The sequence below is a fragment of the Chaetodon trifascialis genome, chromosome 24 (genome assembly GCF_039877785.1).
Source record: "Chaetodon trifascialis isolate fChaTrf1 chromosome 24, fChaTrf1.hap1, whole genome shotgun sequence".
Classification (NCBI taxonomy): domain Eukaryota; kingdom Metazoa; phylum Chordata; class Actinopteri; order Chaetodontiformes; family Chaetodontidae; genus Chaetodon; species Chaetodon trifascialis.
The window spans coordinates 11,910,045-11,938,026 of record NC_092079.1 but is presented as its reverse complement, the minus strand read 5'-3'; the positions used below and the strand labels follow the sequence as shown (position 1 = coordinate 11,938,026).

Genomic DNA, 27,982 nt, shown 5'->3' with positions numbered 1-27,982 from the left:
ACTGGCACCAAAATTGATTTATTCTTCTTTTTTTTTACAGTGTACATTATACAAAAATAGAGAGTACCAAAAGTTCACAGTGTCCAGAAGGCAGTGTTAAGTCAACTTCACATCAATCACACTCAGCTGTGTCACAAAAGCGTCTTTTGGGAGCAAATCCATGTAGGGTCGTGTGAAGATGCTGCCGCGCGTGGGACGACTCTTCAGACCTCACCGCCGAGAAGGCCGTCGAGGCCACGGCACGCGGCGAGGACGCCCCCTAGGCATGTCTACCCTCTAGGTCAAATACGCACAAGCAGATTTGCACAGTGTACACAAACATGTATTGAGTATTCCTGTAAGAGTGTTAGTTCATGCAGTCGCACGTACCCGAGCACCCGGACGTGAACGCGCATCATCAGAGCTGCTTGTTTCATGCTACATAACACTGCAGACGGTGAGAAACACCTGAATTCACTTCTTGGTATTTGCAATTTAGAAACACAAGATATGCAATATACATTTTACAGCACGAGTAACATAAATATTAACAGCACTGTCCTGGAGTGAGACAGAAATCCTCGACAGTTTTTGACTTTATTTAAAGCCCCAGTGTGCAGATTCTTACTGTGATTCTTCAGATTATTGTGACGTGTACAAGAACGAGATAATCCCAGTGAAAGAAGGTGGGATTCATACACATGGAGGCTTTAGGAGCCCACTACAGTGAGCTTTTTCAGCAGGAGAATTTGTGAAAATGCTTTATTTTACGTTTCTGCAACTTCAGAATATTTTCCAAGATAATCCTAATTGTCAGGAAAACTTCAAGTAGAAATAAAAAGTGTAAAGTTCCTAATTATAATGGAAAAATGACATTTATTTAGATTTAAATCACGCAATTATATCATTTGCTTTTTCTTTGAGTTTGTCCAAAATGACAAAATTATTAGGAAGTGATTCTGAAATGACAGACCCTTAAAACAAGGCATGACTGAATTTGTGTAACATCACGTGAACATAATCCAACAGGAATGTGCAAAACGTATTTATACAAGCAACTGGTAATGTCATCCATCCATCTGCACCACACACACACACACACACGCACATTCACATCTACAGACAATTAAGAGAAGCTGCTTCATGTCAGCTGCATGTGTTTGGAGGAAATGCATGCAGACATGGAGGAGAGCCACAGTTAAAAGCCCAGTGTGATTCCTTAATTGTCAGAAACAGTGTTTAGCACATTCGATCAGAAACAAATGTCAGAGTTAGAACTTCATCGCACTGCTGCAGAACGATTTTAAAATGCCCTTTTCCTGCTTCGGGGCGGCCGTCGTTTGTCATTCCTTTCAGAAAGCGACAAGAACAAAACGCAGACTTGAGACCTGCTGGAGCAGTGAATCCATCACAGTTATGCTTGTTATGAGTTACCTTTTTGCTGCGTGGCACTCGAGCTGAAGTGTGGACTCGTGTGAAAAGTCTCTGGCTGATTTAGGATGTGCTCGTGCAGCGGAGGGATGCTCTGAAATCTACATTATACATACAGCTGTGTTGTATTTGGTGATGTTTTCAAACAGTAACCATTGAAACCTGCAGAGGAGGAGTGTGACTGACAGAGTCAAATCATTTCAGCAGATACGAACTGCGACAGAAACTTTAAACCTTTAAACAATGTACAGTACATAGTGAGGTGTCAGAAACGTTCTCTACAGTGTTGTTTTCCATCCTACTAAACATGAACATTAAAGCAAATAAGTCAGAAATGTGCAAGTGTCTGTTCATCTCTTCCACCCATTCGCACACAGCGAAGGGTGAAGTGTGGGTGTTTCTCACAACATGTCATTTGTCTGCTCTTCGTCACAGATATCAGCGGGCCACACTTCAGCCCAACAGTGTACAGGATCAGTGAGTCCTCTGAGCCCACCAGCTGACAATGAGAGGGAAAAGCCTCAGTCCAGTGGAAATCCAGCTGCATAAAATGTGTGAAATCGAGTTGAACCCCGGAGCTGCGACCCTGCTTTCACACGGCTGTGAGCACAGACAGAGCACCTCAGGGTCGGTAAAGTAAGAGGAGGGACGGGGACACCTGCACTGAGAGGTTCTCCTTGGGGAAGCACAGGCTGCTGCAGGCCTCCTGCGCTGGTTGATGTGGGCTTGTGTTCCAGTGTAGCTTGCGCACATTATGCAAAATTTGACACGAGGACTGCGGTTGACCTGCTGACACGCAGCTCCTGGTTGACCGTTGGCCCATCGCGCATGCTCTCTGAGACGGCGTGCATGAGATTCACTGAAATTTGCCAGCGCTGCACGCTCTGCACCTTGAATTCCCTTGCATGCTGCAGCAACTCATAAATGCTACTCATCATGTAATTAAGAGCCAATTAATAAAACAGAGATGTGTCAAAACCCCAGCAAATAAAACCCAAACTATCACTTTAAGATCTTCTTAAATTTGACTGTTCAGACTATCTTGACCAACAGGATAATGGATCAAAATCTTTGCGTACATCTTTGAATGAGGAAACTCTTCAGGGTGGTGTTAACGGGTGGTGTTGGTGGTGAGAACCTCAGCTGTGCATGTAGGTCCTGCAGGGGGAGTCTGGGTGGAAGTCGTACTTGCTCAGGCTGGTCGGGTAGTAGGTGGTGGTGAACATATTGCTGGAGGGCAGCGGGGAGGGGAAGTGGTTGCACGTCTCATCGTTCACGTGGAGATTGTTCTTGTTTAATGTCTGCAGGGTGGAGACATAATGGAAGTTTTGGCGCTCAGGTAAAAGCACAAAAATCTCTTCCCATAAAGGCGTCTGCACATAGATTATACCGGAGCAGCCCACCTTGAACTCCATGGGGATGTACTTCTCATTCTTTGGCGTGGCGTTGCCCTGCTTGTTGTAGGTGAGGTGGTTGGGCGTGCTGGGGTGGATGACTGCTGACTCCGCTGACGGCCGGTTCAGGTGGTAGCAGTAGGAGTAGGCGAGCGCTGACAGCAACGCTGCTGCAAAGAAACTGGCTGAGCCCACAGCTACCAGCTGGAACAGAGTAAAGGCTGGAAGCAGAGGGGTTGGAGAGGAAGAGACTGTCAACCAACATGACTGAAAAATGAAGCGAACTGTTGTGCATAAGGACTGGGCAACTGATCGTGGGGAAAAATAGCTTAGATCATAAATACTGCATAACCATGAGGAAGAACATGGCCCATGGAGCAGGTGGTACAAATCTCTGAGCTGGAATGAGGCAGATTTGATGGCAGGCGTTACAAGCATGATGCCTAACGAGATGAAACCTCAAAAGCCCTGAGAGAGGCCCCGAGAGGCTGAATTGTCCATTACACCCAACAGGTCACTGAATCAACAACTTAAGGAGGTTTTCCAAGCCTGGTTCCAGATCTCCACAGAGCTGCCAACACCCCCATTTTTCAGGGATTCAAACAGAGCTGGTGACGCGCTCACTGGCAGCTGGAAACACAGCTGAGCCAGTCTGAAGTTTGCAGTCAGGATTATGAATGAGGGACATCATCTGCGTTTGTCCGAGCCAGAAAAACGGCATGAGGAAATACCTCTACAGGTTACTGCAACCCAACATAAAGAAATAATAAATATAATTGCAGTCTGGCCAGTAAATGCCAACATTTCTGGCCTTGGATCAAAGTCTAGGACAGACAGAGTCCTGACTGTCATCCTGAGGTCGTGCTGCCTGGAGGCTGGAGAGGAGGAAACTTCATCATCCTGGGATTTGATGTCACTACCTGGCTGCTTTCTAACTTCATCAAAAGGCCAATAAAGAGCCCACACTTCGCAGTCCCATGCCACACGGAGAAACAAACAAAAGCCAATATGCTAGCAACTGTGCTGTACACAAGAGGTGAAGAAGAAAACCAATAACTGTGCAGCTTTGCAGTAAGAACTAGGTGTTGGTATGAGTTCAGCAACTGCAATTAAACCAAGGGGAGATTTACTCTGTCTGCAAAAGGTGTGAGGTGTGTGTGAGCAGAATAATCTGGGGGGAAGAAGTGGAGGGGCATCACTTGTTTTCACTTACTTCCGCAGCTCTGGTCGTCCTGTCCGGGTAAAATAACTGGAGGGAGGAAGAAAAAAAACAATGCAGAGAAGTAAAATCACTCCAGCCCCGAAAGATCAAACAACAAAAACGACAAGGCCAGTTAATTCCTCTCAAAGGCGTCTCTGTTCTGCAGGTACGCAGAGCGCTGACAGCTCCATTAATTCATCTTTTTAATTTCTACTCGTCAGCGTTCACCGCGTCTGATGAAACTTTTTACAGCTCATATCAGCAACGGTCTCATTCCAGCGATTCGCCATTGAAAGCGTGTGCTTACCTGGCACCTCATGAGGCTGGCAGGGCCTGGACTGGGTGATGTTGCCCTGGCAGAGACCGGCCTCAGCCTCCTGGTCCTCACCACAGCGACGAGTGCGATGCTGCAGACCCTCCTCATCGCAGTCGCCCCACTCTGTCCATTCACCCCAACCTGAGGACCAAAGAAAGGAGGGGACAGAGAGAGCGAAAGCTTGAGAAACTGAAGCAATACAATGCTGTCGGCCGCTGCTTTGTTGTAAATCCAGGCAGCTGATTTTGGACACGAGCTAATTTTTAGCCTTTTTAGCATGAATAAAAGCTACACATAAGAGAGCTCGTAAACAATCAGACCAGCAGGAACTGTGTGGTTTAGGTTTAGAAATGTTGGCCGCGGCGCCGTGGTCATCATCAGTCACAGCTCGGCCTCCTTGTGCGCCCACTGGGGTCACTTTGTTTGCTGAACAATAGTGTAAAATACATGAGAGGTTAATTACACCCATTTGCTCGACTTCGATTTGAACAAAGTTGCACACAAGCTGCATCCATCCCTCCATGTTTGGAGTCAATAGTAAAATGTCAAAATTGTCTTTTTTCTCTTTATTTTCTGACTTTCAGCCAACGCATGCTGGGACAGACACCAACAGCAGCATTATTTGCCTTCTCAGCCCAAATATTGAACCACCCCTCGCTGTGTGGAGGAGATTTCAGCGTCCATACAAACACCGTTATTTAATCTGGGGAGACAGTGTGAGAGTTATGGAGTGCATTTATGGTGTAACAATTAACAGAACGACGATAACGCCGACGAATTGGCTTAGAAAGAAAAAAAAGTTAATTAAAATACCCAGTTTGCAAAAGCATAGAGTGATTTGTGTCACCAATAATAAGAATAATAACGATAATAATGGCAGCAGATTGTGAAGAATCCCACTTTTTCTTCCATTTTTAGAGCAAAAAAAAGACCAGATGCAGATGATGGGAAAGATTAAAATAATGACAGAATTTTGACTCTCGGCCAAATTGTTCTCCAGATAACAACAAAACATAAACTTGATTATCACAGCGTCACCTTGAGGTCAAGGAGAGTCATGAGTAGAAGGTGAAATTTGCAACCCACCTGATGTTTGTAGGTCTTACAGTTTTTGCTGCTCAGAAAAATAACAATAAAAACAAACCACAGTAATTATGTATTTGTCTCGGGAGATTTGAGTTTGGAAATTGCAAAAGTAGGACAAGATAAGGCATCAAGTAACGAACCAGAAGAGTTCACAACAGATTTTGATTCGAAAAGCTTCATTAAATGATGTCCTCTCATACCTGAAGTGTGTGTGCAAACAAAACACAAAACCACAACCAATCGAGCTGGTGGAGGCCTGGGAGGAAGAGGAGGAAAAGGCCTGGCCAAAGAGGCTGAGGCCTGTGCTAACCAGGCGCAACACCACTGGAAACATTGATATCCTGGTAAAATTTAACTGAATTTGACATTTTCAGAGCGGGATTGGAGCAAAGGTGCAGATGAACTGAGAGATTCAGGTCTCAGCCACATGTTGTGATTAGCCAGAAGCTAACGGGTTTTACATAAAGTCATACCTTCACAGACGTGTGTGTTACAGAGCGCCTCCTCAGTGTGCAGGCCGATGCAGATGTCTCCTCCACTGGCAGGCGGTGGACTACTGCACGTCCGAGTCCGCTGGTAGTGTCCGCCCCCGCAGCTGGCCGAGCACTGGGACCAGGCGGACCAGCAAGACCAGGCTCCGCTCACTGGAACGCACATAATAAACTTTATTTATGTAATGGCTGTGATGTTGCTGTGGCAACTAAACCGACCTCCCGTTACCTGGACAGGGCTGGATGTTGCAGTCCTGATACTCCACCGGGGATCCCACGCAGGCGCTGGGGTTGGTCCTGCCCTCTGCTGTCGAGCAGCTACGTTTCCGGGTTCGGAAGCCTCTGGAACACTGCTGAGAACAGCTGGACCACGTTTCCCACGATCCCCAACGCACACCTTGGGGCTGAGAGAGAGTTCGCCCACTAGTCTTCACCAAGTCCTCAACCAGAGCTGGAAACACACAGAAAACACATTTTATCTGCTTTATTAGAATCTAAAGGCATTGAAAATGCAGCATAAATTGAGATTTATTCAGTCGCTTTCACACCATCAGCGATTCACTGGAGCCGTTAGACGGAGAGCAGAATGAGTGAAACAACCTGCACTCATATAAAGACCGAAAGCTGATCTCTTTTGATCCACTGCCTCAACGAGCGAATCGCTTGGAAATTTTTCGCTGAGTTCAAAGAAGGACCGCAGGATTTTATCTTTTTATTGGCAAACTCAGCAGACAGGCAGCCTTTTATGAAACATTAATTAGTGAGATGTAATGTGGGTCACGTTGAAAAATGGAAGTCGTTTTCCCCCTACACCTGCCACACACACACACACACACACATCGGCATCCACAATCACAAATTATTAACTTGATATGAATGAGGAGGCTTTCAATGAGGCCATCAGAAATATTTCTGAGAGAAGCAACACAACATACGATGAAGCGATGAATGACATTTTGGCCCTGCTTCACCTATTTTGTAGTAGATTTCTGAACTTTTTGCATCTTTGTGTTGCATAAACGGATTCCATGAAGCCTGCGTATCTCCAAGGGATGGAGGAAGCGGACGTGTGCTTCCCCACGATGCTTCAATGATGTTTAATCAATCTGCCGATTGATGTCTACATACAGTTTGGCTACATCCGCCTCTGAATAGACCAGCTGTGTTTATTGTGACAAACTGGGATCTCTGCCACCAGCAGCACTTGATCCAGTTCTACTCTGCAGGTTTTACAGACGCAGCTCATTAGACTGCTCCATGGAGTTAGACCAGGCTTAGTTCTGTTTTAAGGTGGCATCTGGTTCCACCTGCAGTGGGCTAAGTAATTACAGCACCAGCTGTGTTTCAAGAACACCTGCTGGCAGCTGACAAAAGAGGAAAACATGGCGAGACCTGCTAAGTGAGCAGGGAAAGCTGATGTTTCTGCTCCATGGTCCCTCTACTCACAGTCAGTCTGGCAGGCTCCAGACCCGTCATTGGGGCAGAACCGCGTCTCCGCCTTCTTCTTGCCCAGCTGGAGCTGCTGGGGGTCGGGGAGCAGGGCCCGACAGGTGTATCTGAACCTCTGCTCTTGCCTTGAGCCATCTTGACTGACGTTGACTGGCATCCAGGGGGTCCAGGGGGTGTTGCGGCGCACCTCAGGGCAGGCCTCCAGGTTACAGGCCTTATATTCCTGGAAAACAGGACAGAGGAAGCTTGTTAGCATTAATGCAGATGGAAAGTCTGAACCAAGTTACTGCTGTCTCATCGACTGCAGGTTGTCTTTACCTCACGTAGCCATGGCCCCTGCTTCAGTGATTCATTTTCAACAGCTTGCAGAGACACACTGCTGTCTTATTACATTCTGCTAAACAACACAAATATTGCAGTACTTTGTGGAGGGACTTTATTATGCAGCTAATTACTGTCTTTAATGGAACAATTGTCTGGTGGCTGTGAAGAGGCAAAGTTAAGGCAGCATGGAAGGATGCACCTTCACAATGAGGCTCTGATGGCATTGTTGGATCACTACGAAGCAGCGCTTGTGGCTCCGTAGTGGGTTCCAAGACAAACACTTGGCATTGAGGATGGGAAGCTAGGAATAGCAACTGCAGCAGCTTCTACTTGTTGATCAGGGCTCCTGTGGGGAAGGAGGAGGATTCGTGGAAGGACAGCATAAACCTCTGCATGGAGCTCCTCATCAGCAGGTAAAAAGATGCAGCTATGGGACGCAAAGGCCACGGCCAAAAGAACTGGTCATGAAAACTGGATGGTAAAAAATGCCAAGGGGCTTCATCTCTGACTCTAATAATAATTTGTCTTCTAGCAAACAAAGTCTGGAGAATCTATTATTCCAAATAAATAATTGCTATAAATAGTTGAAATAAATTGGCTCCTCTCTGCAGAGAAGCATCAATGAGAAATGGGACTGCTTTAAATAAATATGGCGAAACTGTTCAATTTAACATATTTTTTAAAACTTTTATTATTCGCTTTTGTCTTCTATCTATTTCACTTATTTATCACGTTTGGAAAGGCCATGAAGAGAAGATTAAACCATATTTATCTTGAACTATATGCTGAAGTTTTGCTGTGAATGTGCCGTATCAGTGCAGGATTAGCAGAACGAGATGCAGCATTAAGATATTCTCTGAACTATTTCATAAATACAGCACAGCACAATAAAGAAATATTCACACGTCAGAATATTTCCTCTTCCTTCCTACCGTAGAACATCCAGGACAGCCGTTGCCGTTCTCACAAATCCTGGTCCTGGAGTGGACCCCCCCCCCACATTCAGCACTGCAGTGAGCCCAGGACCCCCATGCTGTCCACAGCACAGGCAGAGGACAGGGCTTCTTCTCATTGCACAGCCTGGAAGCACAGACACACAGTTGTGTCGTCATGCAGTAATGATGGCTGTTCATGAACTTCTAGCAGCCACACTGATGACGTTTATATCATTCATGGTAGCATTTCCACCTCCACGTGCAGAATGAGGCAAATATATTCCACCTCACCTCTCTTCTCGACCCTGGCCGACACAGATTCGACCACCGTGGCGAGGCGAGGGGTTGTTGCAGGACCGCTGCCGCACTTCAAATCCGATGCCGCAACTGCTGCTGCACTGGCCCCATGAAGACCAGGGAGTCCAGCCGCCGTTCCTGACCAAAACATAAGACGTGACGGGAAACGTAAGCTGTGTGTGCACGTGAATCCATGTGCTTTATGGCACACAGGCTCCACTCTCAACGACCACCTTAAATGTTACCAACTAGCTAGCTAAGTTAGCAGCTATTCAAGATTATGAGCATCATATTTCACAATTAATTCAACTCCGCAGGCTACATAACTTGCTTCATTGTCTTTCCAATTTGCTCACTTTTATTTTACACTTTATTAGTCCATTATGCACTCTGTAGGTCTAATTATGTGAGCACAAATCCATCAAGTGCAATCACCCTGTGACTCTCACTCTCTGCTTTAATGAGATATGTTTATGATAAAGGAGCACGGTTGCATTGATATAACTGTTTTCAGATTTATAGGCCAATTACGGCCTGTTAGGAAATCAGTAGCTTATGGTAATTGATCTCTGAAGCAATGACGATTACTCCTTGTTTTCACAGCACATGACTGGCAGAACAACACAGTGGTGTGGTTGTACCTGGAACAGTTTGCCACCTGGATGGTCGAGCCTTTACATTCGACCCCGCCGCACTGGGCTGGGGGTCCGTCACACGAGCGGGACCGACACACACAGCTGCTGACGGAGCCCTCGCCGTCATCGTGGTTACAAGGCTGCCATGGTGCCCATGGACCAAAACCGCCATCCTGTGTCAGGTTCCTCACCTCCAGAGAGGATTTAAGAGGGGTTTAAAGTCCACATCAAACGCATCACATTTGCATAAATGTATCATTTCGGCGTAAATCGACAGCTTGATGCCCTGAAAATGTTCAGCTGAACAAATAAACCAATGAGAATTAATCAAATGTCATTCTAGATTATCTGTGAGCTGTGAGTCTTACTGGGCACTCAGTGATGTTTTGGGTCCACTGGTTCATGTTGGAGCTCTCCTCGATGGTGGTGCAGCGCTTCTGTTTGTGATCCCAGCCGCAGTAAGGGTCCCGAGCTTCCATGCATTGACTGTTAGGAGAGCAGACGTTGAGTCAGTAATTGCTGCAGTTTCAGGATGATCAAGCCTCTCTGCAGCGCACTCTTTTTTGCCATGAATTGACTAATTATAACATAAAAAACTGCACGTTTCTACAGTCAGCAGGATGCTTTCAGTTACTAATTATTTTCTCTGTATTAAAGGACTTCTATTGTGTTTCAAGTAGGAGGGCTGCCAGAGGCACTGATACCGACAAAGAGCTGTACATCATACAATACTTTGTAAGGCTGTCAACATATTCTACCAGTGCTTTTATTGTCAACAAACTCATTATGCCTGCTTATGTAATGTCTGCTCCGAGTCTTGCCAAAATATGGATTGACAGTTTCAGAAGCAGTTTGTTTACAGGGAGAAAAAAACAGGCTCTTAACATAATCATCTTCGTCAGCATTTATTGTGGGCCTTGCAGACTTGGCCACCCACACGTGTTTGTCTCTTTAATGGCACTAAGTTCATAAATCTTTTTAAGCATTTTGAAGTTCAGTCAGTAAACTTGCGCACTCACCACCGGCACACAAACGAACACACAAACTGAACAGGCTCCCAGATCTAAAGCTCAGTGTTGACTGAATTATCAGCTGCAGATATTGGATTTTCATTTTCTCTAAACTTAACACATTCATACTGGATGTGTTGGATATGTCGCTGTGGCTGCTATATGTTTGTTAATCCTTGAGCCCTTCTATCATAATCACATAAAAAACAACAATAAAGTTGTGAGGGTCTGCGGGATCATACCGTTCAGCTGGATAGCTGGAGCAGCGCTCTAACGGGATCTTCACCAGCCTGTCATCGAGCCCAACAAACAAAGATCTGTCACTGTGGAGGATCTGCAGGCTCTTGATTGGTCTGATTTGCCCGTCCGGGAGAATCCTGAGCTCCTCCAGGTAGCAGCCTTGAAGGCTTTTATTGGTTGTGGAGAGAGCCTTCAGGATGGTGCCGTATTCTGATTGGACGAAAGGAACAAAGAGAATCATAAATGAGCTGGTCAACAGATAAAAAGGTACAAACTGTTGCTGATTCAGATCTACTATCTCTCCACTCTTGCTCACCGGTGCCGATGTACATGATATGGTAGAGGGTGTCTCGCCCCTGCACGATGTCCACCACCATCTTGGAGAAGCGCAGGTTATCCTGCGTGAGCAGAGGGTTGATGGTGACCGGTTGGACCACATCGTTCATGAGGAAGAGTCGCTGGGCGTCCTGGAGGCTGCGCTCCGTCAGGTTCCCGCCGGGGCCTCCCTCCTCCAGAACGCCACACTGCAGGCAGGAAGAAGGGATCAGTGTCAGGCGTTCAGGTCGCAGATGGTTTTCAAACACGCCTCTGAGTTTGCTCTTTTCAGCAAAAGACTCCAGCAGCTAATATTATTGCTTAGTATTCCTTCCACCTGGGGGCACAAACTCCAAATTAACTGCCACAGAGCCTTCATAAATCTTAGCAGTTACACCTCGTTGCTCTTTTTCTTGCAAAAATTGTGCAATGAGAAAGATCAATATGAGACGCAGAGGGCAGATCTGAAATCAGACAGAACAAAACTAAAGCGCGTGATGACATAATCTGAAGCTTTCAGCCTGATTTGGGCAGCACGCCGTGCACGTACTGTTGGAGGTTACCTGAAAATTGGGTATGGGGTTTGGGGTGGACAGCCAGGCAGTGCGCGGGTTCTCCTGGTAGCGGAAGGGTCCATTGAAGGCCTGGGTGATGGAGCTCAGGTTGAAGGCACAGACAGCAGAAGCTGATATACTGTTCCTAAAGGACGGAAGCACAGTCAGAGCTCAGCAGCTCAGTGAGACAGAAAGCAAGAATGGAAGTGGGAGAATGACAGTGGAGTCACCTGTGGTGTGATGTCATCTGTAATCCTGCTATTGATGAATATTACTCACACGTTGGTGGTGAAGATACCGTAGATCAGGTCCTGCTCTGGTAAGTAAAACGTACTCTGCAGCTCGTTGTAGTAAAAGGGGATTTCTCCTGAGCGCGAGCAGTTGAGCCGGGCCTTCATGAAGGTGGTCCACGTGTCCTCCAAAAGGAAGCGTCCGCCCATATCGTTCTTGCAGACCCGCGCCACGCGAGAGAACACCATCTTCCCGCAGTCATTTTCAACCGTGGTTTCTCTCAGGAAGAAGTAGGCGAACCGACCGATCTCATACACCGAGACAAAATGAGGCTCTGCGAGAAAAGAAAGGATATGGAGGACGTCCACAAAGAGACACAGGTCAATACGAGGCTGACAAAAGCACCAGTGAGGGTGTTTACCGTTGAGCCATTTGGAGTTGTACTGGGCGGTGCGCAGCGGCGGCATGTTCCCCAAGCTCCTGTAGATGACAGGGTCACGTCCAGAGAAGTCGATGACCGTGGCCGCATACAGCTCTCCCCTCTCTGTGACCATGGCGGTGGAGTTGTGGCGTGGGTCGTAGGGACACCGCGCGACGCCGTTCACCGTGTCCAACACCTGACTGATGTTACCAACCTGACAGGAAGCACACACACGTGTCGACACAGCTTAATCACAACAAATGGACAATTCGGCAGTGGGACAAAGAGGATCTGCTGACGACATTTTTAACACATTTTTAATAATTAATTTAAAAGTTTTAATTAATTTATCAGGACAGAACTTACTACCATTTCTCAAATGCTGAAAGCTTTCAAAAAATGTATTATTTATATTAATACTTTCGGGATCATAAAATCAACAAGAGCTATATTTCCTTTTTAGGGCTGAAACTATTTGAAAATGAATGATTTATTTATTTATTAAGCATAAATTTGTTGGTTCTATCTTTTAAAATGTGAGGATTTTATGCTGAAACAAGAACTGACACCCTTGAAATTAATCTAATCAGTATTTTGTTACTATTTTCTGACTCTTTTAGTTTTGAAAGACAAATCCTCATCAGCTTTTTAAAGATAATACCAGTGTTTTTGTATGTTTTATCCCATTTCAAAGTAATCAAAAGTGTTTTCAATTGCAGAACATGTTTTCCTACGTCAGGCCCAGCCTGAACTGCTCACACCTCATGATAAACTGTTTGTACCAACCAGCCTGGTGATGCAGACGGGGGTGAAAGCATTGGTCCCGCACGTGAAGAGCGTCCTCCCGCTTATCAACAAAACTCGGATGTAGTTTTGACACTCCTCCTGCAGACGAACGCAGCACAAAGTGTGAGAATCCTCTGTCAGTCATAAAACCATCTCAGTAGCATAGAGTGAGCGGAGTACGACGTGTGACAGAGGACACTACCTCAGACTTCCCCTTGCTTTGACACGAGCGCTTCGTGTCGTCATCAGGCGCCCATTCCGTCGCCTGAGGAACAAAACAAAGAAATACTTGGAAAATGTGTATTCATCTTAAATGTAATGAGCACGGAAGAAAAATGAAGCGAAGTAAAAATCCTCTGTCTAACATCAGCTCCTGTGTTGGTGAGCATTACCTGTATGAGCGAGGCGTTGCTCAAACTCAGCCTGAAGAGGAAGTTTCTGTGGAAGAGACGTTTGGGACGTAAAGCAGCAGAAGCAGACACACAGCAGAGGGTTTAATAAGCTGTTTTTTCCCTCCTGTTCTCTCTCATGATGCACTCTGATCAAACCTTATTACATACACTCATTTTACAACATACTGGCTGACTGCACGTAGTTATTTGTCACCTTGCTCCCACAACGAGCTGGTTTCTGCTCAGGTCCAGAGCCAGCTGGGAGAAATCCTTCACTCCTGGACGGGAGAACTCTGACACCCACGGCCTCAACGCTGGCAAGACAAAGCAAGAGGATGAAGGAAGAAAGGATGAGGAGAAGGAATTCCACCTCCACCAATCGGCTGGTTGGTCAAAGCACTCACCTTGGTAGGAGACAACAGGGTGTTCCTTTCGACTGCAGTCTGCCGGTTTGACGTGAGGCTGCTGGGACAGACACACAGACCAGCAGATGACCAGCACAAGGCCACTGGGGGAGAGGGCCCACGCCCCCCACCCTGACGTAACCATAGTTACAACCGCATCCAGTTTTCTATCAGGTCCTCGGGAAACACCTGAAGGAACAGAGGAAACAGAAAAAGTGTTACATACTGAAGGTTTTCTATTCTTTTTTTAACCAAAACATCTGCACTGCACTTCAAAAATCCATAAAACCGTACTTCACACTTGCACACCATTCCCTGCTCTCTGTCTGCTTGACGTCCATCTAAATTAGTTCTGCCAGTCTCCCCATCCCAGCGGTCCTGGTGCTGACTGTCTGCTCCGGGTGTCCTCCCCTCAGTGTCAGCGGGACTCAGTCACGGCTAATTCCAATCAAAAGGCCAGAGCCGCCGATCTCTCTAATGCCGGCTCTCAGACCGAGGGTGCCATCAACAGAGATCTTCATGACTGAGGAGACCCATTCAGAGATGAACCTGGGCCCGGAGCCAAACAGGGGGTGTGAACTTTGAGCTGTGAGCCACATGAAGGGTCTTTGTGCCGACATCCAAAACCGTTTACGTACATCAAATGTGCTCAGAGATGATGATCTGATGGCAATGACTCTGGGCGCAGCAAAGTGTCACAAAATGGCACAAAAATGCAGAAAAAACGTAAAATGTAAATAAGTCACCATAAAAACACCACAGTATGGATCTGCTGCCTTACTCATTTCCATTTTAGTCACTTCTTCCTCCATATTTATTTTACTTTCCAGCACTTGGTCAACTCACAACAGAGAGCCTGCAGACATACAGACACGCAGGTCAAAAGGACGATGCCAGCTTTTCTGTTACAGCGCAACATTTTACAGTTGCACATGGATTTGTTTTTAGCATGCCCTTTTCTAGGATGGGACGTGGCAATATATGTGTTTTTTCGGCCTTTTTGTTATGCTTATTTAATGATCTGCCTCCAAAGAACGAGAGAGAACCGCAGCACAGCGACAGAATCTCAGTCAGCGAGATTACCCAGAAGTTTATTATGTTTATTTATTAGACTAATCCATAAACATAGAGGGTTTGCTGTGAGCACACATCTCCACATCTCCCGGCTGAAACTGTGGAGGGGCGGCACATACTGACACACATCGCTGGTTGTTTGAACATATCGCCCAACCCTAGCTCCCAATTACTTAAGCCAGTTTCTCTGCAGCTGCTCTGAGCTCTGCAGAAAGAGGCAGTGGATGTCTGTCTGTCCACTGCTCACCAGGAGGACTGAATGTGTGTCAAGGCAGAGGTTTTTCAAGCTGCTGGGTCTCACATTGCTGCTTAATGAAGCGACAGGAACAGAGCCTCCACCACTGGCTTCGCTTTTGTTATGCGGCAACGCTCCTCTCACCGTGCGAAGGCTGGCCAGTGAGAGGCCGAGTGTTATAGGATTTGTCTATTGAGTACAATGAGGGGGGGCAGCAGCAGACGTCACTCAGATTCTTCAGGGCTACGAGGAAATGCACAGATGTACACCGAACCATCCACCCTGACCTTCTTCCTGAGAGGATATGCAGAGCTTTAACATTATACTTCCACCTGTCCTCGAGTTAATTTTTCATATATTTGCTTCAGCTAATTTTCCACTGACTGTGGCGGCACAAGTTACAATATGGCTTAAAAGATCAGATCATGTGTCCCCGATGAGTTCTGGGCACAGTCGGATCAGCCAAAACTCATTATGCTGCCAGGTGTGTGCTGTCTAAGATATTCAAGGTAGAAAGTAATGGTGGAAAAACATTCGAGCCGTTTTCCTGGAGCCCTGAGGGCGCCCCTTCATTCATGTAGCTGCCCGTGTTGGAAAAACAGCATAAAGCCTTCACAACCTGTGAGGAGATTAGAAATACACAGTCTCCGATTCATGTGACCTGTGTGTTTTTGGACTGTGGGAGGAAAACCGCAGGAACACGGAGCGGACATGTGACCTCCACATAGAGAGGAACGCTGCCAAGATTAAAGATTAAGAGTTCACGCTGTGCATAACGTTGAAGACGTGACTTCGATGTATCAATAAACCGCAACAAGACAGGTGCATACTTTATCTGTTAGCATCTGAATGCCTCGTGTTTGCTCTGCAGACTAATCTCCGCGCTTCATTCCTCTGTCAGAGTAAAAGCCCTCTCAAACATCACGTGGAGCCCTGCGCCTCGCTCTGAGGAAACACAGACCTGCATAACTAAGGCGCTGGTGTGTCTGCTGAAAGTCTGCAGCACTGTTCAGAGACACGCAGGCCAGCGTGCTCCACCCTGAACATGACAGCCACTTCGTTTCGCTCCACAAACAAACTCAAAGCAGAAGCACAAAGGTTAACTTGTTATTGTCAAAGTAAAACCTTTACTTTGTAGGAGCAGTTTTAGGCTTATCCTGTGTTTGCAATGTGCATAACAAACTTCTACTATGACCCTCACAAAGCTATAATGATAGCAGAATAACTTTGGGAAATATAAACACTGCTGCAGCGAAAACAGCTCACCACTATCTCCTTTAAAAGCCCATGAAGAGATAGTTTACCTGCCCTCTTACTTTATTTTGACGTTTGTTACTAGCACTTGATTTGTTACAACCGCTTCAGCTAAAATTATACAAGCCCTGTATGGAGAAAAGGCTAAACTATTTCCCTGCACCTCTCAGCCAATAGAGTTTATGACTTTACCATTTCTCCTGGCAATAATCTGACCGATACTGCCAATAATCACCTGTCAGGCTCAAATCCAGACTTTTCTCTAAAGCCAGAAAGTCATCTCACAGCAGACGTCACGATGGCCATGACCCTGTAAATCAGTGGTTTCCAAAGTTTTTGACTAGTGATGTCTTAAGAAGAAACTATAAACACAGCTTCATTTGCGACTACTCATCACGGTTTGCAAAACGAAATGAATAAATATTTTTCAGGGATGCATCTGCAGTCCTGCAAACAGCGTCAATCAACAGGTGGATACGCTGAAATGTGCCAATGAGGACAGAGAAAAGGCTAACAAACGCGGATGTAAACAATGCAGGATTAAAAATAAGAACAAGCCGAAAACATTAAGTCACCGGCCGCGGCTGTCATAATGTTTTACGAGGAAGGAAGTGCACATGACACATTTGTGAGACCTCAAGGATGCACATAATGTAAAAATAAGTGCTTGTTTAGATCCACAGTGCACCTTCAAGCTGCCAGTCACCAGAACAGCTTCCCGGATGGTCGAAAAGCCTCACAACCCCGAACCCACCGAGGTTGGCTGAACTCGCCGCGGCCTTCAGAGTCTCTATTTCAGTGGTGGTGAAAATACTCTGACACATTAACAAGTGTTTGGACAGAATGGAAGAGGTGCTGCAGCACTTCATCACGGCTGTGTAAAGTTTACACACAGCAGAGGTTTTTGTCCGACGCTCCATTTTTCTTTCAGAAGACTATATGGAGCCAGTTATTGGATTTTAGTGTTGGCAGAAAGAAATTGAAAATCTCTTGGTTATTTTTTTGTGTGTGTGTGTGTGTGTGTGTGCGTGCGTGCGTCACAGTCACACACACACACCACAATTTAAACCATTTCATGTTGAACACTGCTGAATCCAATCCAAGTTCAAGCGAACCTTCAATGCCACGAACGAATCCTTACACACCCTTATCTTCACAGCCACCACTCCTGCAGCATCCTTAAAAAAACGAGGAATCTCAAGACTTTAAAGCACGCTCTAATTAAAGTAAAGTTTTTCTTGCGAGCCTCCCTTCTTTATTTCAACAACTTTCCATTCAAGCACTCTTGGCTTTGTCTTGAGACAGACTGAAGCGGTAGAACATTTCAGCCTTTTCAGCAGCCAAAGGGATGGCCCTCCCATGGTGTGTGTCACTTGGAAACCTTCAACCCACTGCTTATATATGAATGAGTTGATTCGATGGGGTAAAAAGTAAGGCATGGACGAAGCTCTTTTGTGGCCATGCGACCGCTAAGCTTACTGGGCTTGAATTCACCAACAGGGCAGCCATACTGACACTGTGAAGGTACTATTTCTTTTTCTGTCAAGATGAGTAAAACCTCTTCAGTCACGTCTTACAAAAAAGCTATTAAAGAGAATTATATGTCATGATCTGACTATAGAAGACGCACAAAGACCTTGAAAATGCTAATTAACACTTCCTCTGGGATTACACAGGCTACAGAATGAGCATGCTGAGACGCTGGGTATACATATTAAGTGAGCTTCATTAAAATCCAGACAAATCTTCTTCACTCAGGTCATATATGACAGGGAAATTAATTACAAGTAATTATTTCCTCATTCGGAAGGCCCATAATTTGCTCCTCCGTGGCATCAAAAATAAAAGGGAGCCCAGCGTCTGACCCTTTTGCATTAGTCTCCTGTCTAAAATCTCTTGTACTTGGACTTCATCCAAATATCATTAAAAGAGAGAGTGGATCCCCCTCCCGCCTCCCGCCTCCCTGTGCTGAAAAACCTGGGATTCCAAACTCCAAATTCCTCAAATCAAAAGGGCTCACAAAGCAACAGCTGCTCCCGAACGCAAATACCTTGAAATTTCTCCTCCTGTCACGGCAGCAGCGACTCGACAGCCCTCGCCTTTAACGAGCGGTGATATTAATTACCAATAAAGTCAGTTCATGGAGATTTGTTAGTCGGAGCAAACGGACACTGAGAGGGCATCCAAAGTCTCTCCATCAAAATATTCAGAGAGGACCATTTCCGAGGCAGTGTTCTCAGCTCCTTCCTACCGGGGTGAATGGCCTCTCTGTGCAACCTGCCAACTATCTGCCAATGGCCGCTCTCTTTTACAAGTGAATAGACTGAGTTTAGCCACAGTTAAAAAGACACACTAACGTGCCATGGCTGCGCCACAATGGCCGTTCGGGTAATTTGCCAAACCTAATGATGCCGGTTTGGCCCCGGCTAGAGGAGGTAGAGAGCAGGAATCCTAAAGAGGCACACAGCTGCACTGATCCCTCTCTTCCTATCTCGCCTCTCTCATCTCTGCCTCTCTCTGCTCTCTTATCATGGACTCCACTTCTTTTGCTTTCTGGAAAATGGCACAAGTGGAGCGTGTAACCAAATGCATGCTTCTGCATCCTCTCAAAATGGTGCACTATCAGGACTTTTCCCAAATTTCCCAGGAGGGAAATCTCTCAGTCATTAAACATGACTGAAAATGAGCGGTCTGTCCAGTCATTCCTTACAAAATGAAGAGTTTTAGCAGCTACCTGCTCTGCTCCAGGCAGCAGACAGACGCAGTTAGAGATTTGCTGGTGAACATGGCGGAGCAGTTAGCAGCTAAAGAGCCAGATATTTCCTTCAGGACATGGTGGAGGACAAAATCAGAGCTAAAAGGAGAGTGATTATTGGACTAGCCAGAAACATAACTGCAAATGAATGTCAAAATTGGTCTGCTAATAGTTTGCTTATATGATAGCCTAAATGGACCAAACTGTAAAGCCCTCTGAGGCAGTTTTGCAATCTAAATAAAATTGATTTGACCATATATCAAACATTTGAGCTCTGCCACCTAGTGGCCAAAAAAGATTACTGCAGCTTGAAGTAACAACTATTACAAGGCTGGCAATAAGTGCAAAGATAATGCTCTGCATTAAACCCAAAATTTACAGTAGCTGCCTTTAAACTTTCGTAAGAGTGAGAATCAGTATGTGTGGATCCTGCTCTGGAGGGTTTGTTTTTACAGTAACACCGTTAAACACCGTTTTTGTGCACAGACCATCTGACTGCACATCAGAAAAGCACCAGTGCCAGTCAACACCATAAATTCATGCATGACAACATGTGATTAGACTGAGAGTCATGTAAATTAGACAACCACACAAAAACTGCAGCCTCAAAAATGTATCATACAGCTGAATCTACAACTGTCTGATCCCTCCAAACTGATCCCTGCTTTCCTTCACTTACTGTACAGACACCTGCAGGCAAACAGCAGCATTCAGGCATTGATACTGCAATAAAAGATACTGAAACTTCCACTGAGGAAGACCATGAGATTCTGTTAAAGACTAGTAGGTGCAAGATTGTTCTCCAGAGTGAATTCTCATGCTCATACAGCATTCTCTGATTGTCCAGTCATGTGTGATTAGCTGGTGGGTTACAAGATAAACATCCAATAGTTTGTAAAAAAGCAAACCATAATAAGCCTCACAGAGAAAGTATGATGCATACTTATTGCAATGGATTTAATTGGGCTGTAACAGTGTTTATATAATACTGTCCACCCCTTGAGGACATCTTGTAAATGGAAAAATATTCAAGCTATAATGCCCGAGTGCATGTAATTTTAATGGTTATTTGCAGAATACAAATGATAGGTTTGGAGTTTATTAATCTCAGTATGATGAGTAGCTTGTTTTCCACTTGCGAGCCCGTGCTCTCCTTACATTTATTCTTAAATATACCTTCGAGTGGCTGTTCTGCCTTTGCATGGCTGGTCAAACTAATATCAGCACGCCAATTAAGACTGCCTCTGCATACGAAACTCTTGGTTGACTTAACAGTGTTAGTATTTTAATAGCTAATCCACTGCAGCTAATTGATGCAGTAGTCAAGGAGAAGGATCTCATAAAATCTCGCCCTTATTACCGATGACAGCATTTTTAGAGAGTTATTGTGATGCCAGATATGGAACTATTATTTTCCAGATACCTCACTCTCCATAAAAATACCATAAAAACGACTAATTAACGAAAGAATTGTAAGTCAGCCTCAATCCTATTGGACGTGTAATCAACCACGAGAGGTGCAAACCCTGTGTCCAGCAATTATTTGAAGGGAAGGGGAAAGAAAAATGGCAATTTTTATGTAATAGTTGTAAAAAATAGTAATCTTTTCTAAAAGGAATTTGAAACATTGTCCGCGGTTACATCAGTGCAACATGTGGCTCTTGCTTGACAAAAAGCCAACTGCCCTCTGCTGAACAGTCAGGTAAAAAATGTCCCTCGCTCAGACATCATTTTAGACTCCAGACTGAGGCTATTGATCCAGATTTGGGAGTCTTTACCTCCGTCTCCCCTCTGCTTTTCTCTCCTTTGCCATCCCCTTGCCAATTTCAGCACTCATGTCTCAGACAGAACAAAGGAAATTTCCACTACACGTTACCTGAAGCCCTGAATGTTAGCGCATGTGTATCCATGCCACATATAGTCTGCAGAGTGAGAGACAGAGCGACATCAGCCGAGGATGGGAACGAGACGGGAGGAGGGAGAGGTCGAGGGTCGTGTTATCGATCATTAGAGGTGAAATGAGGCTGCAGAGAGGAAACAGATAGACAGGCAGAACAGAACAGCCCCAAAAAGTAGGCGAGCTCGGCACAGAGACGGAAAGGACGGCACAAAAGAATAAGTAATTGAACCGAACCAGCCAACGTCCACATGGGATGCATGCATGGGTACACACACTGCGCACGGAAATACACGGAGAAATGAACTTACTTATTCACCATCACCAAACTGACTCGGGAGACAAACAGGTGGCACAGATCCCGACGCTTCGCATGGTGATGGAGACAGAAAGAGGTACGAGAAACAAGAGAGAGGGAACTTGTTACACATCGGCACACAGTGGCACGCTGACCAGAGTGTGTGCAGGACGGCGGGGAGGGGGGTTAGGGGTGTGTGTGATGGGGGGAGCAAAGCATTCCTGTTTGTGCAGAGCAAACTTTACTCTGTATAGAGACGGAGTGTGTGTGCACTGTTGTCTTTGTGAGTTAAAATACATCAGATTTGAAGCACTATTTGAGTCACTTGTGTTTTGTCCTTATGGATCAGCAGCGTGGTGTTTTTGCGCTGCATTTATCATCAGTCACTTAACATATAAACATATTCACACACTCATATCCACTAATATTCTTCTCAGACTGATGCACTGAACCAGAGCAGTGCCAAACACTCAGTCACTAGTTGATTGACACAAATTTAATTGCATACTGCAGCCTCCTGGTGAATGTAGGTACGCACAAATCTCCGACTAATAACAGAGACGGTTCAGAAACAAGACAGCGCACTTCAGAGCCATTTCCTGTATCTGTGTCACATGGGCTTTGCCACAGACGTGCCCCTTTAGGAGAGTCTATTCAGCCTCACGGGAGCAGTGAATGCGAGCACAGACAACGTAAACAATATGGGACTGAAAATATCTTTTTAAGGGGATAGAAATGCATTCAAAACATGTTAGAGCTCACTGAGTGTGAATATAACATCCAAGAATCCAAGGACACTTTCACTGACTTCAACTATTCCTGGAAACACAATATCTCAGGATTTCAATCAATAAATCTGACCTGTCCTAAATGTTCTGGCCGTTCCTTTAGCAGCAGTTTTACTCTTTGTAATTACTCTTCAGGCCATTTAATGTCCACTGGACCGCTGGTGGACACAGCAAAATTTGAATGAAGAGCACCATTTTATAGTGCTAATTGTGTTCTTCTGAGTTGCTAAAGAAAATCGACATCTGAATCGGTGAACGGAGCCAGACTAGAATCTGAGGCTTGGTGTTGGTCGAACACAGCTGCGGTATCATCAATGTGTAAATGACTGAGGAGACAGAGTCAACAGTGAAAGCCATTAGCTCTGACAAACATTTTGTTTGCCTAAACAAAGAAACCCAGTCTGGCCTCCAGAGTCACCCATGATGGCCAGCAGAAAGAGCCTCATTGCTCACTCACAGTAACCTTGATTGAATGAGACCCATCAATGGCAAAAAACATAAATACATAAAGACCGTGTTTCTACACACAGTGGATATAAAGTGCAACCTTAGAAATTAGAAATGACCACAGAGTCATCTCTAGGTTTCTGAGCATCACTCGCAAAGGTAATATTAAATCTCCAGACAACTGCATGTGTTGACTCAGTTTCATGCTCTTGCCTCCTTGAGGTTTCTTAAAATCCCTCAGTGTAATGACACGGACATTCTTTTCCTCATTCCTGAATGGGTTTTGGTTTGTGGTACATTTGTGATATTTACTTTAGCATGCCAACACAACTGGTGGCACGCTGAGGTTGTTTATCATCCCTGAACGCAGCATTCACAGCGAGTCCTGGAGATTACAGGGAGGGCTGACACAAACACCAGAAAAATACTGGGTGTATCTAAATGTTTGTCTTCTATTAATACGCTGGAAACATTAAGGATCAGCGTAACAGTCGCATCAACAACACAGGAGAAAACCATCTCTGTGATAAGACATTCCAAACAGGCATTAAGTGGGCCTTTAGTTTGTCCTCACTACTGTTTCTGGACATATTCTGTGTCCACAAGCAGGAAATATGACAGATCTATGAATTGTTGACAGAGACACCAGTCAGACATGCCTGTAGAGGTGGATGCCAGTCTGAGAAGGTGAAAGGCTGACCTCCCATTCACAAATTCATGGCACCAATAAATCATATTCAATGAAAAACGACAGCATCGTTTAGCTTCTTGTGCGCCCAGCAGAGCATAAGAGACAAATAACACTTCCAGCCTCATCCCCAACCTTTACAGAGCAGGACATTCATCCATCTCAGCCTCAGTCTCACCACAGCGGAGTGTCAAACCCCCCTAGGAGGATGAATGGATCGTTCCTGTGCAAACTTCAGGATGACCTCCTGCGACTGTGTTTTTACAGCTCTCCTGTCACTGCTGAGGCTGAAAGATTACAGGCAGAGTGAGGCGCAGGGGAGCGCTGAGCAAAGGCCACACCAGGAGCAGCGAAAGATGGCCAGAGCAGAGAGCAGCGGACTTCAGGAGGCGCAAAGGAGGCCGCCAACCTGTCAACTAAAGCCCTGAATACAAGACTAACTTCTATATCACCTTGTATGAGTCAGAAAAGCTACTAGTACATATTCAGTCACCTGTGGTTGCCTCCAAGAGCCAGCATTTCAGGCTCTGACTATCATAACTTTAAAACATCTGCTAATCAGCTCTTTCAACTCTGGTGTCACGAGATCAACAGTGGCGGCTCCTGAAGAGGTTAGCATGGATGCTGCGACAGCGTCATTATATCAGAGAGTATTTCATTAAAGGATGAGCAGAGTACAGCACTAAAGGCTTTTCTCCCAACTAGCTTTGGCAAGAGTCGTACTACAACATATGGTTCGTTGATCTGATTGGTTTAAGTTAGCCCATATAGATGGTGATAGACAGATGGTTCATCCAATCACCTGCCAAGTATTTTTTTGAGCGTGCCTGCCCTTTTCCAAAGAGTTTACAAGGATTTCGTCCCAGATGGTTCTGTGAGCAATAATGAAACAAAACCTAAATAAATGAAAAAAAAGTCTCTCTAAGTTCATCAGTGTGAGCAACAAATTTCACGTTACACGTTTGACCTTTTATTCTTATAAAAAATATTGATTAGTGCAACAACTAAATGCAAAGAAAATGTGTCACAAGGCCACTGTTGTTTCTTTTTGTTGCTGTTCCTCTGTGGGTTTTTAGAGGTTTTTCGCTGAGCTCAGCTGCCTCTTGCATCTGGAGAATCAGTAGAAAGTTGTGAAAACCCTCTGTCGAGATGAGGACAAACGTGGATTTGGGTAATAATTCTCTGTGAGTTCCTCACTATAAACAACACCTTTCACGTCCTCATTTGATCTATTGTTAATATAAAAAGATTGATTGTCGCAGCAGAAAGTAAAATTCCTATCTTCCCTCCGTTTTCAGCTCAAACTTGTAGAGTCGAAGCATATTTTACAGGAGACAAGCCAATAACGAGACTACCATATGTGTTTATATGAATTAAAAAACATATTAGTTAATCCCCCATGATTTCCATTAATCTATGACCAGCTGGAAAAGAGGCCTGCAGTGGTTACCCAACAACTCTTAACCCCCAAAACCAGCACCCGACCCCGACCCACCCACCTCGTCACAGCCCTCAATGGATGCCTTGTCCAGCACATAGCACTCCTCTGTGAGACAGGTCTGCATGTCACAAAGAAATATTGACTTTTAATACTTTAAACATTCAGCTCACTCTGTTTTAAACAAGCACGGCTGTGTTGATCTTTGAAACCCTCGCAGTCACTGAGGTTTACCTTTCTGGTGGAGCAATAAAACTGCATTAACAGGAGTAACACGCGCACATGCAGACACAAGTTGAGGTTGCAGTTTAGAGGGCAGACAAGCAGCACAGTGAGGACGCTAAAGTGATTCACACATGAAAAATCACGTGTTATTTGGACAGTTTGACATTCAAGAAAATATGCTAATGTGAATGCTAAATATGGATATCAAATTCACCTAGCGTCGCATAAATCCAGGATGTGCTTAGCCGAGCTGAACGTGAGCTAGCTCGGAGAGGGCAGCCGCTGCCAAAAGTTAAAAAAAGTGCCGTCTGACACCTCCAAATCTGTATTATTTACCCTTCATATTTTGTTTATTTGCTTGTTTAGAAATAGAAATGTAAAAATGAGAGATTGTGGTTTTAGGGCGCAGTTAGCCTTTGAGCTATTTCTTGACCAAGCATTGGGGTTAGCATCTCACGTAGCAAGTCCGCAATGAAACTGTCACTCTAAAAAAGGCTGGGATGCTGCGTTGAACATGAATAAAAACACAATTCAATCATTTTCAAATGAACTGGCAATAGTTTTATGAAGTCTTCCAAAGCCCATGTAGTAATATCCTTTACACAATCACAAACTGGTGAACCTCGCTCCATCCTTGCTTGTGATCAAAGGAGCCTTTTGTAGCCCTGTCCCAACTTTTTTATGTTTATTCACAAAAAATCAATGAAGCTGATGAGGTCAAACATTAAATATATTGTCTTTGCACTGTTTTCAATTGAGAATATGTCAAAAAGGATTAGAAAACACACTCAGCATCATCACTGTTTTTAGAAACTGGGATGTAGCTGAGAGGTTAATGAATGCCCTGCTGTCCCCCAGCAGCTCTATCATGGTCCCACACACAAGCCGCTAAATGGCAAAAGCTTGTACGGCAGCGTTAAAAGACTGTGGCTTTCTATAGAAAAAATCCTGAAGTTCTAACAACATTTCCTGAATAAATAAAGGTCAAACACACTCACAGACACAGTCTCAGAGCCTGAAAAACACCCAGCCGCCTGTCCATCAGCTCCTTAGCGCTAAACTCTCCTCATCCATCTTTCTCTCCTTTTCCACTTCAGCCCGACCTCATATGTGACTGCGGAGGTCTGTGGGTAGCACATTCAGGCATCCAGTTTAATGATTTAATGCCACTTCCATTTAGAGTGTTATATATTAGCAGCAGTAGGTCCTTGCATGTCCCTGTGGTCCCTGCTTCCATTCAGCTCTGAGGCAGATTTTAAGCTGATGTTTAAAAAGAGGCAGAAAATACAGCAAAAAAATACATTTGCAGTCAAGTCTTTGTATAAATATCTGATATTTCCTACATGATTTCCTTGTCCGTTTAGAACTGCTTACTAACTACTTGTCAAAGGTTATTTTTACCTTCCTGAGTGTGTTTTTCAGCTTCAGCCTTTGGTTGTTATTCATTTCACTGCAGTATGAACGACAGCACAATGGATGACAAAAGAAAACATGATGGTCTATTGAACTCTCAAAGTCTCACATTGATGATGATGATCAAAAATAAAAAACAACCTGATAAGCTTTGGGAAATGTCAAAGCAGCTTATTGAATTTGTGATTGCGATTTAGAAAATACACTAAAACATGTAAACCCAGGAGTCCGACCTGTCAGTCAGTAAGCAATATTTTTTTGGTGCACCATTTGTTATGTGTGATGAACAAGTGCAATGGAAGCAGCTAAAAAGATGGAGGAGAAGATTTTCAAATTAAAGGCTTAAATATATGTTGAATAAGCTTTTTTTTTTGGTCTGTCTGTCTAATTAAATCTGTGCTGAGACTGAGAAATGCCACGGCAGAGCAAGGAGTGTGACAAGGTGGTTTAGGCTCTGGTAGTTTTGTTGCTCAGCCTATTATTCTTTTGTCTGTAGGAGCTGACAACTTGAAAGGTCCAATCGGGACACGTATCCTTGACAAGAAACGAGGATGGAGAGAAAGCAGCTGTCTGCTGGCTCTGCACATTAAGATATTTGACATGTGAAAGGGAAATACTGGGACCAATCACATTTCTGTTATCTATTATAACACAAATGATAGATCTTGAACTGGTCACTACTAAGTCAGTGTAAATTATTAGTACTAAAATGTGTCTGTTCAATGTTTATCAGCCTACAAAAAAGGATGTTCTTTAGGTTTACGAGCTAAAGCTAAAGCTGCAATTTTATTTTTTAGAGTTCGTTTTTGTTTGATTTACACAACCTTCCTCCACTATAGGCGAAACACTAAGAGTAGCAGAATTTATTTTTTCACTGTGGCACCAGATCATGGAAGAAATTCCAGTTTCTCCTCACCTACAAATGTCGTGATGAATCCTTAAGGGTTTGGTTACTGAAATGAAAGCGCACATCTCCAAAGTTCTGTTCAATGGATTAAAACGTGCATAGTCGCGGTCAGACCTGCGTGCAGCCTCCACTCAGGTTTCAGAAACGGTGCCAGACGACCTGCACGCTTTAGATTTGGATTTATTTTGCAGGAAAACGGCAGCTCTATTAATGACAAAACATTTACTTCATCATAAGCCGTGCCTGCATTTCTCTTTTGCAGACGTTCAACTTTGAGCATTACTTTGTACTGCCTGCATCCAGCTTGATTTATTTTCCAGAAATCAATGTTACAGCAGCATCTGCTGCATAGTACATGGTAGCCGAATTGAAGAGTGGACCCTAATTATGGGTTTCATAAGTGTCTTAAGACAAATATGTTTTCCGGAAAGCTCGGAAGCAATAAAATCGTATTTTTTGAATGAAGTTCGGTGTAAATTCTTTCAACGCCGGAGCTAAATGCAACAAAAAACGATAATGAGTGGGCGCTAGGCTACTGTCTTTCAAGCTTCCACATGAAGTAAACTTGACACAACTAAATGAATCTCAGTCTTACCATTCACGTCTGATTCATCGCGGGATTTCTGCTGCTGACTGAAGTTGTCGCTTTCAGGGACAGAGATGGTGCAGATT

General features: G+C 44.7%; 1 protein-coding gene across 2 annotated transcripts; it reads right to left on the bottom strand.

The window, feature by feature from the left end:
• Positions 1-27,982, bottom strand: LOC139327712 (semaphorin-5B-like). 2 transcript variants are annotated; one of them, XM_070957639.1, is made up of 22 exons: positions 27,906-27,982; positions 13,892-14,080; positions 13,702-13,801; positions 13,488-13,533; positions 13,298-13,360; positions 13,096-13,194; positions 12,310-12,523; positions 11,937-12,222; positions 11,667-11,802; positions 11,105-11,312; positions 10,791-10,998; positions 9,907-10,024; positions 9,545-9,729; positions 8,898-9,041; positions 8,604-8,751; positions 7,345-7,570; positions 6,128-6,349; positions 5,881-6,051; positions 4,313-4,462; positions 4,018-4,053; positions 2,814-3,025; positions 1-2,711 (listed from the first exon to the last, which is right to left on the bottom strand). In XM_070957639.1, the coding sequence occupies exons 2-22, from the start codon at positions 14,034-14,036 to the stop codon at positions 2,550-2,552; spliced, it is 3,279 nt and encodes a 1,092-aa protein (XP_070813740.1). In that variant the 5' UTR covers positions 14,037-14,080; positions 27,906-27,982; the 3' UTR covers positions 1-2,549. The 2 variants fall into 2 exon arrangements, with proteins under 2 accessions (XP_070813740.1, XP_070813741.1); XM_070957640.1 differs by lacking the exons at positions 1-2,711; positions 2,814-3,025 and adding an exon at positions 3,026-3,203.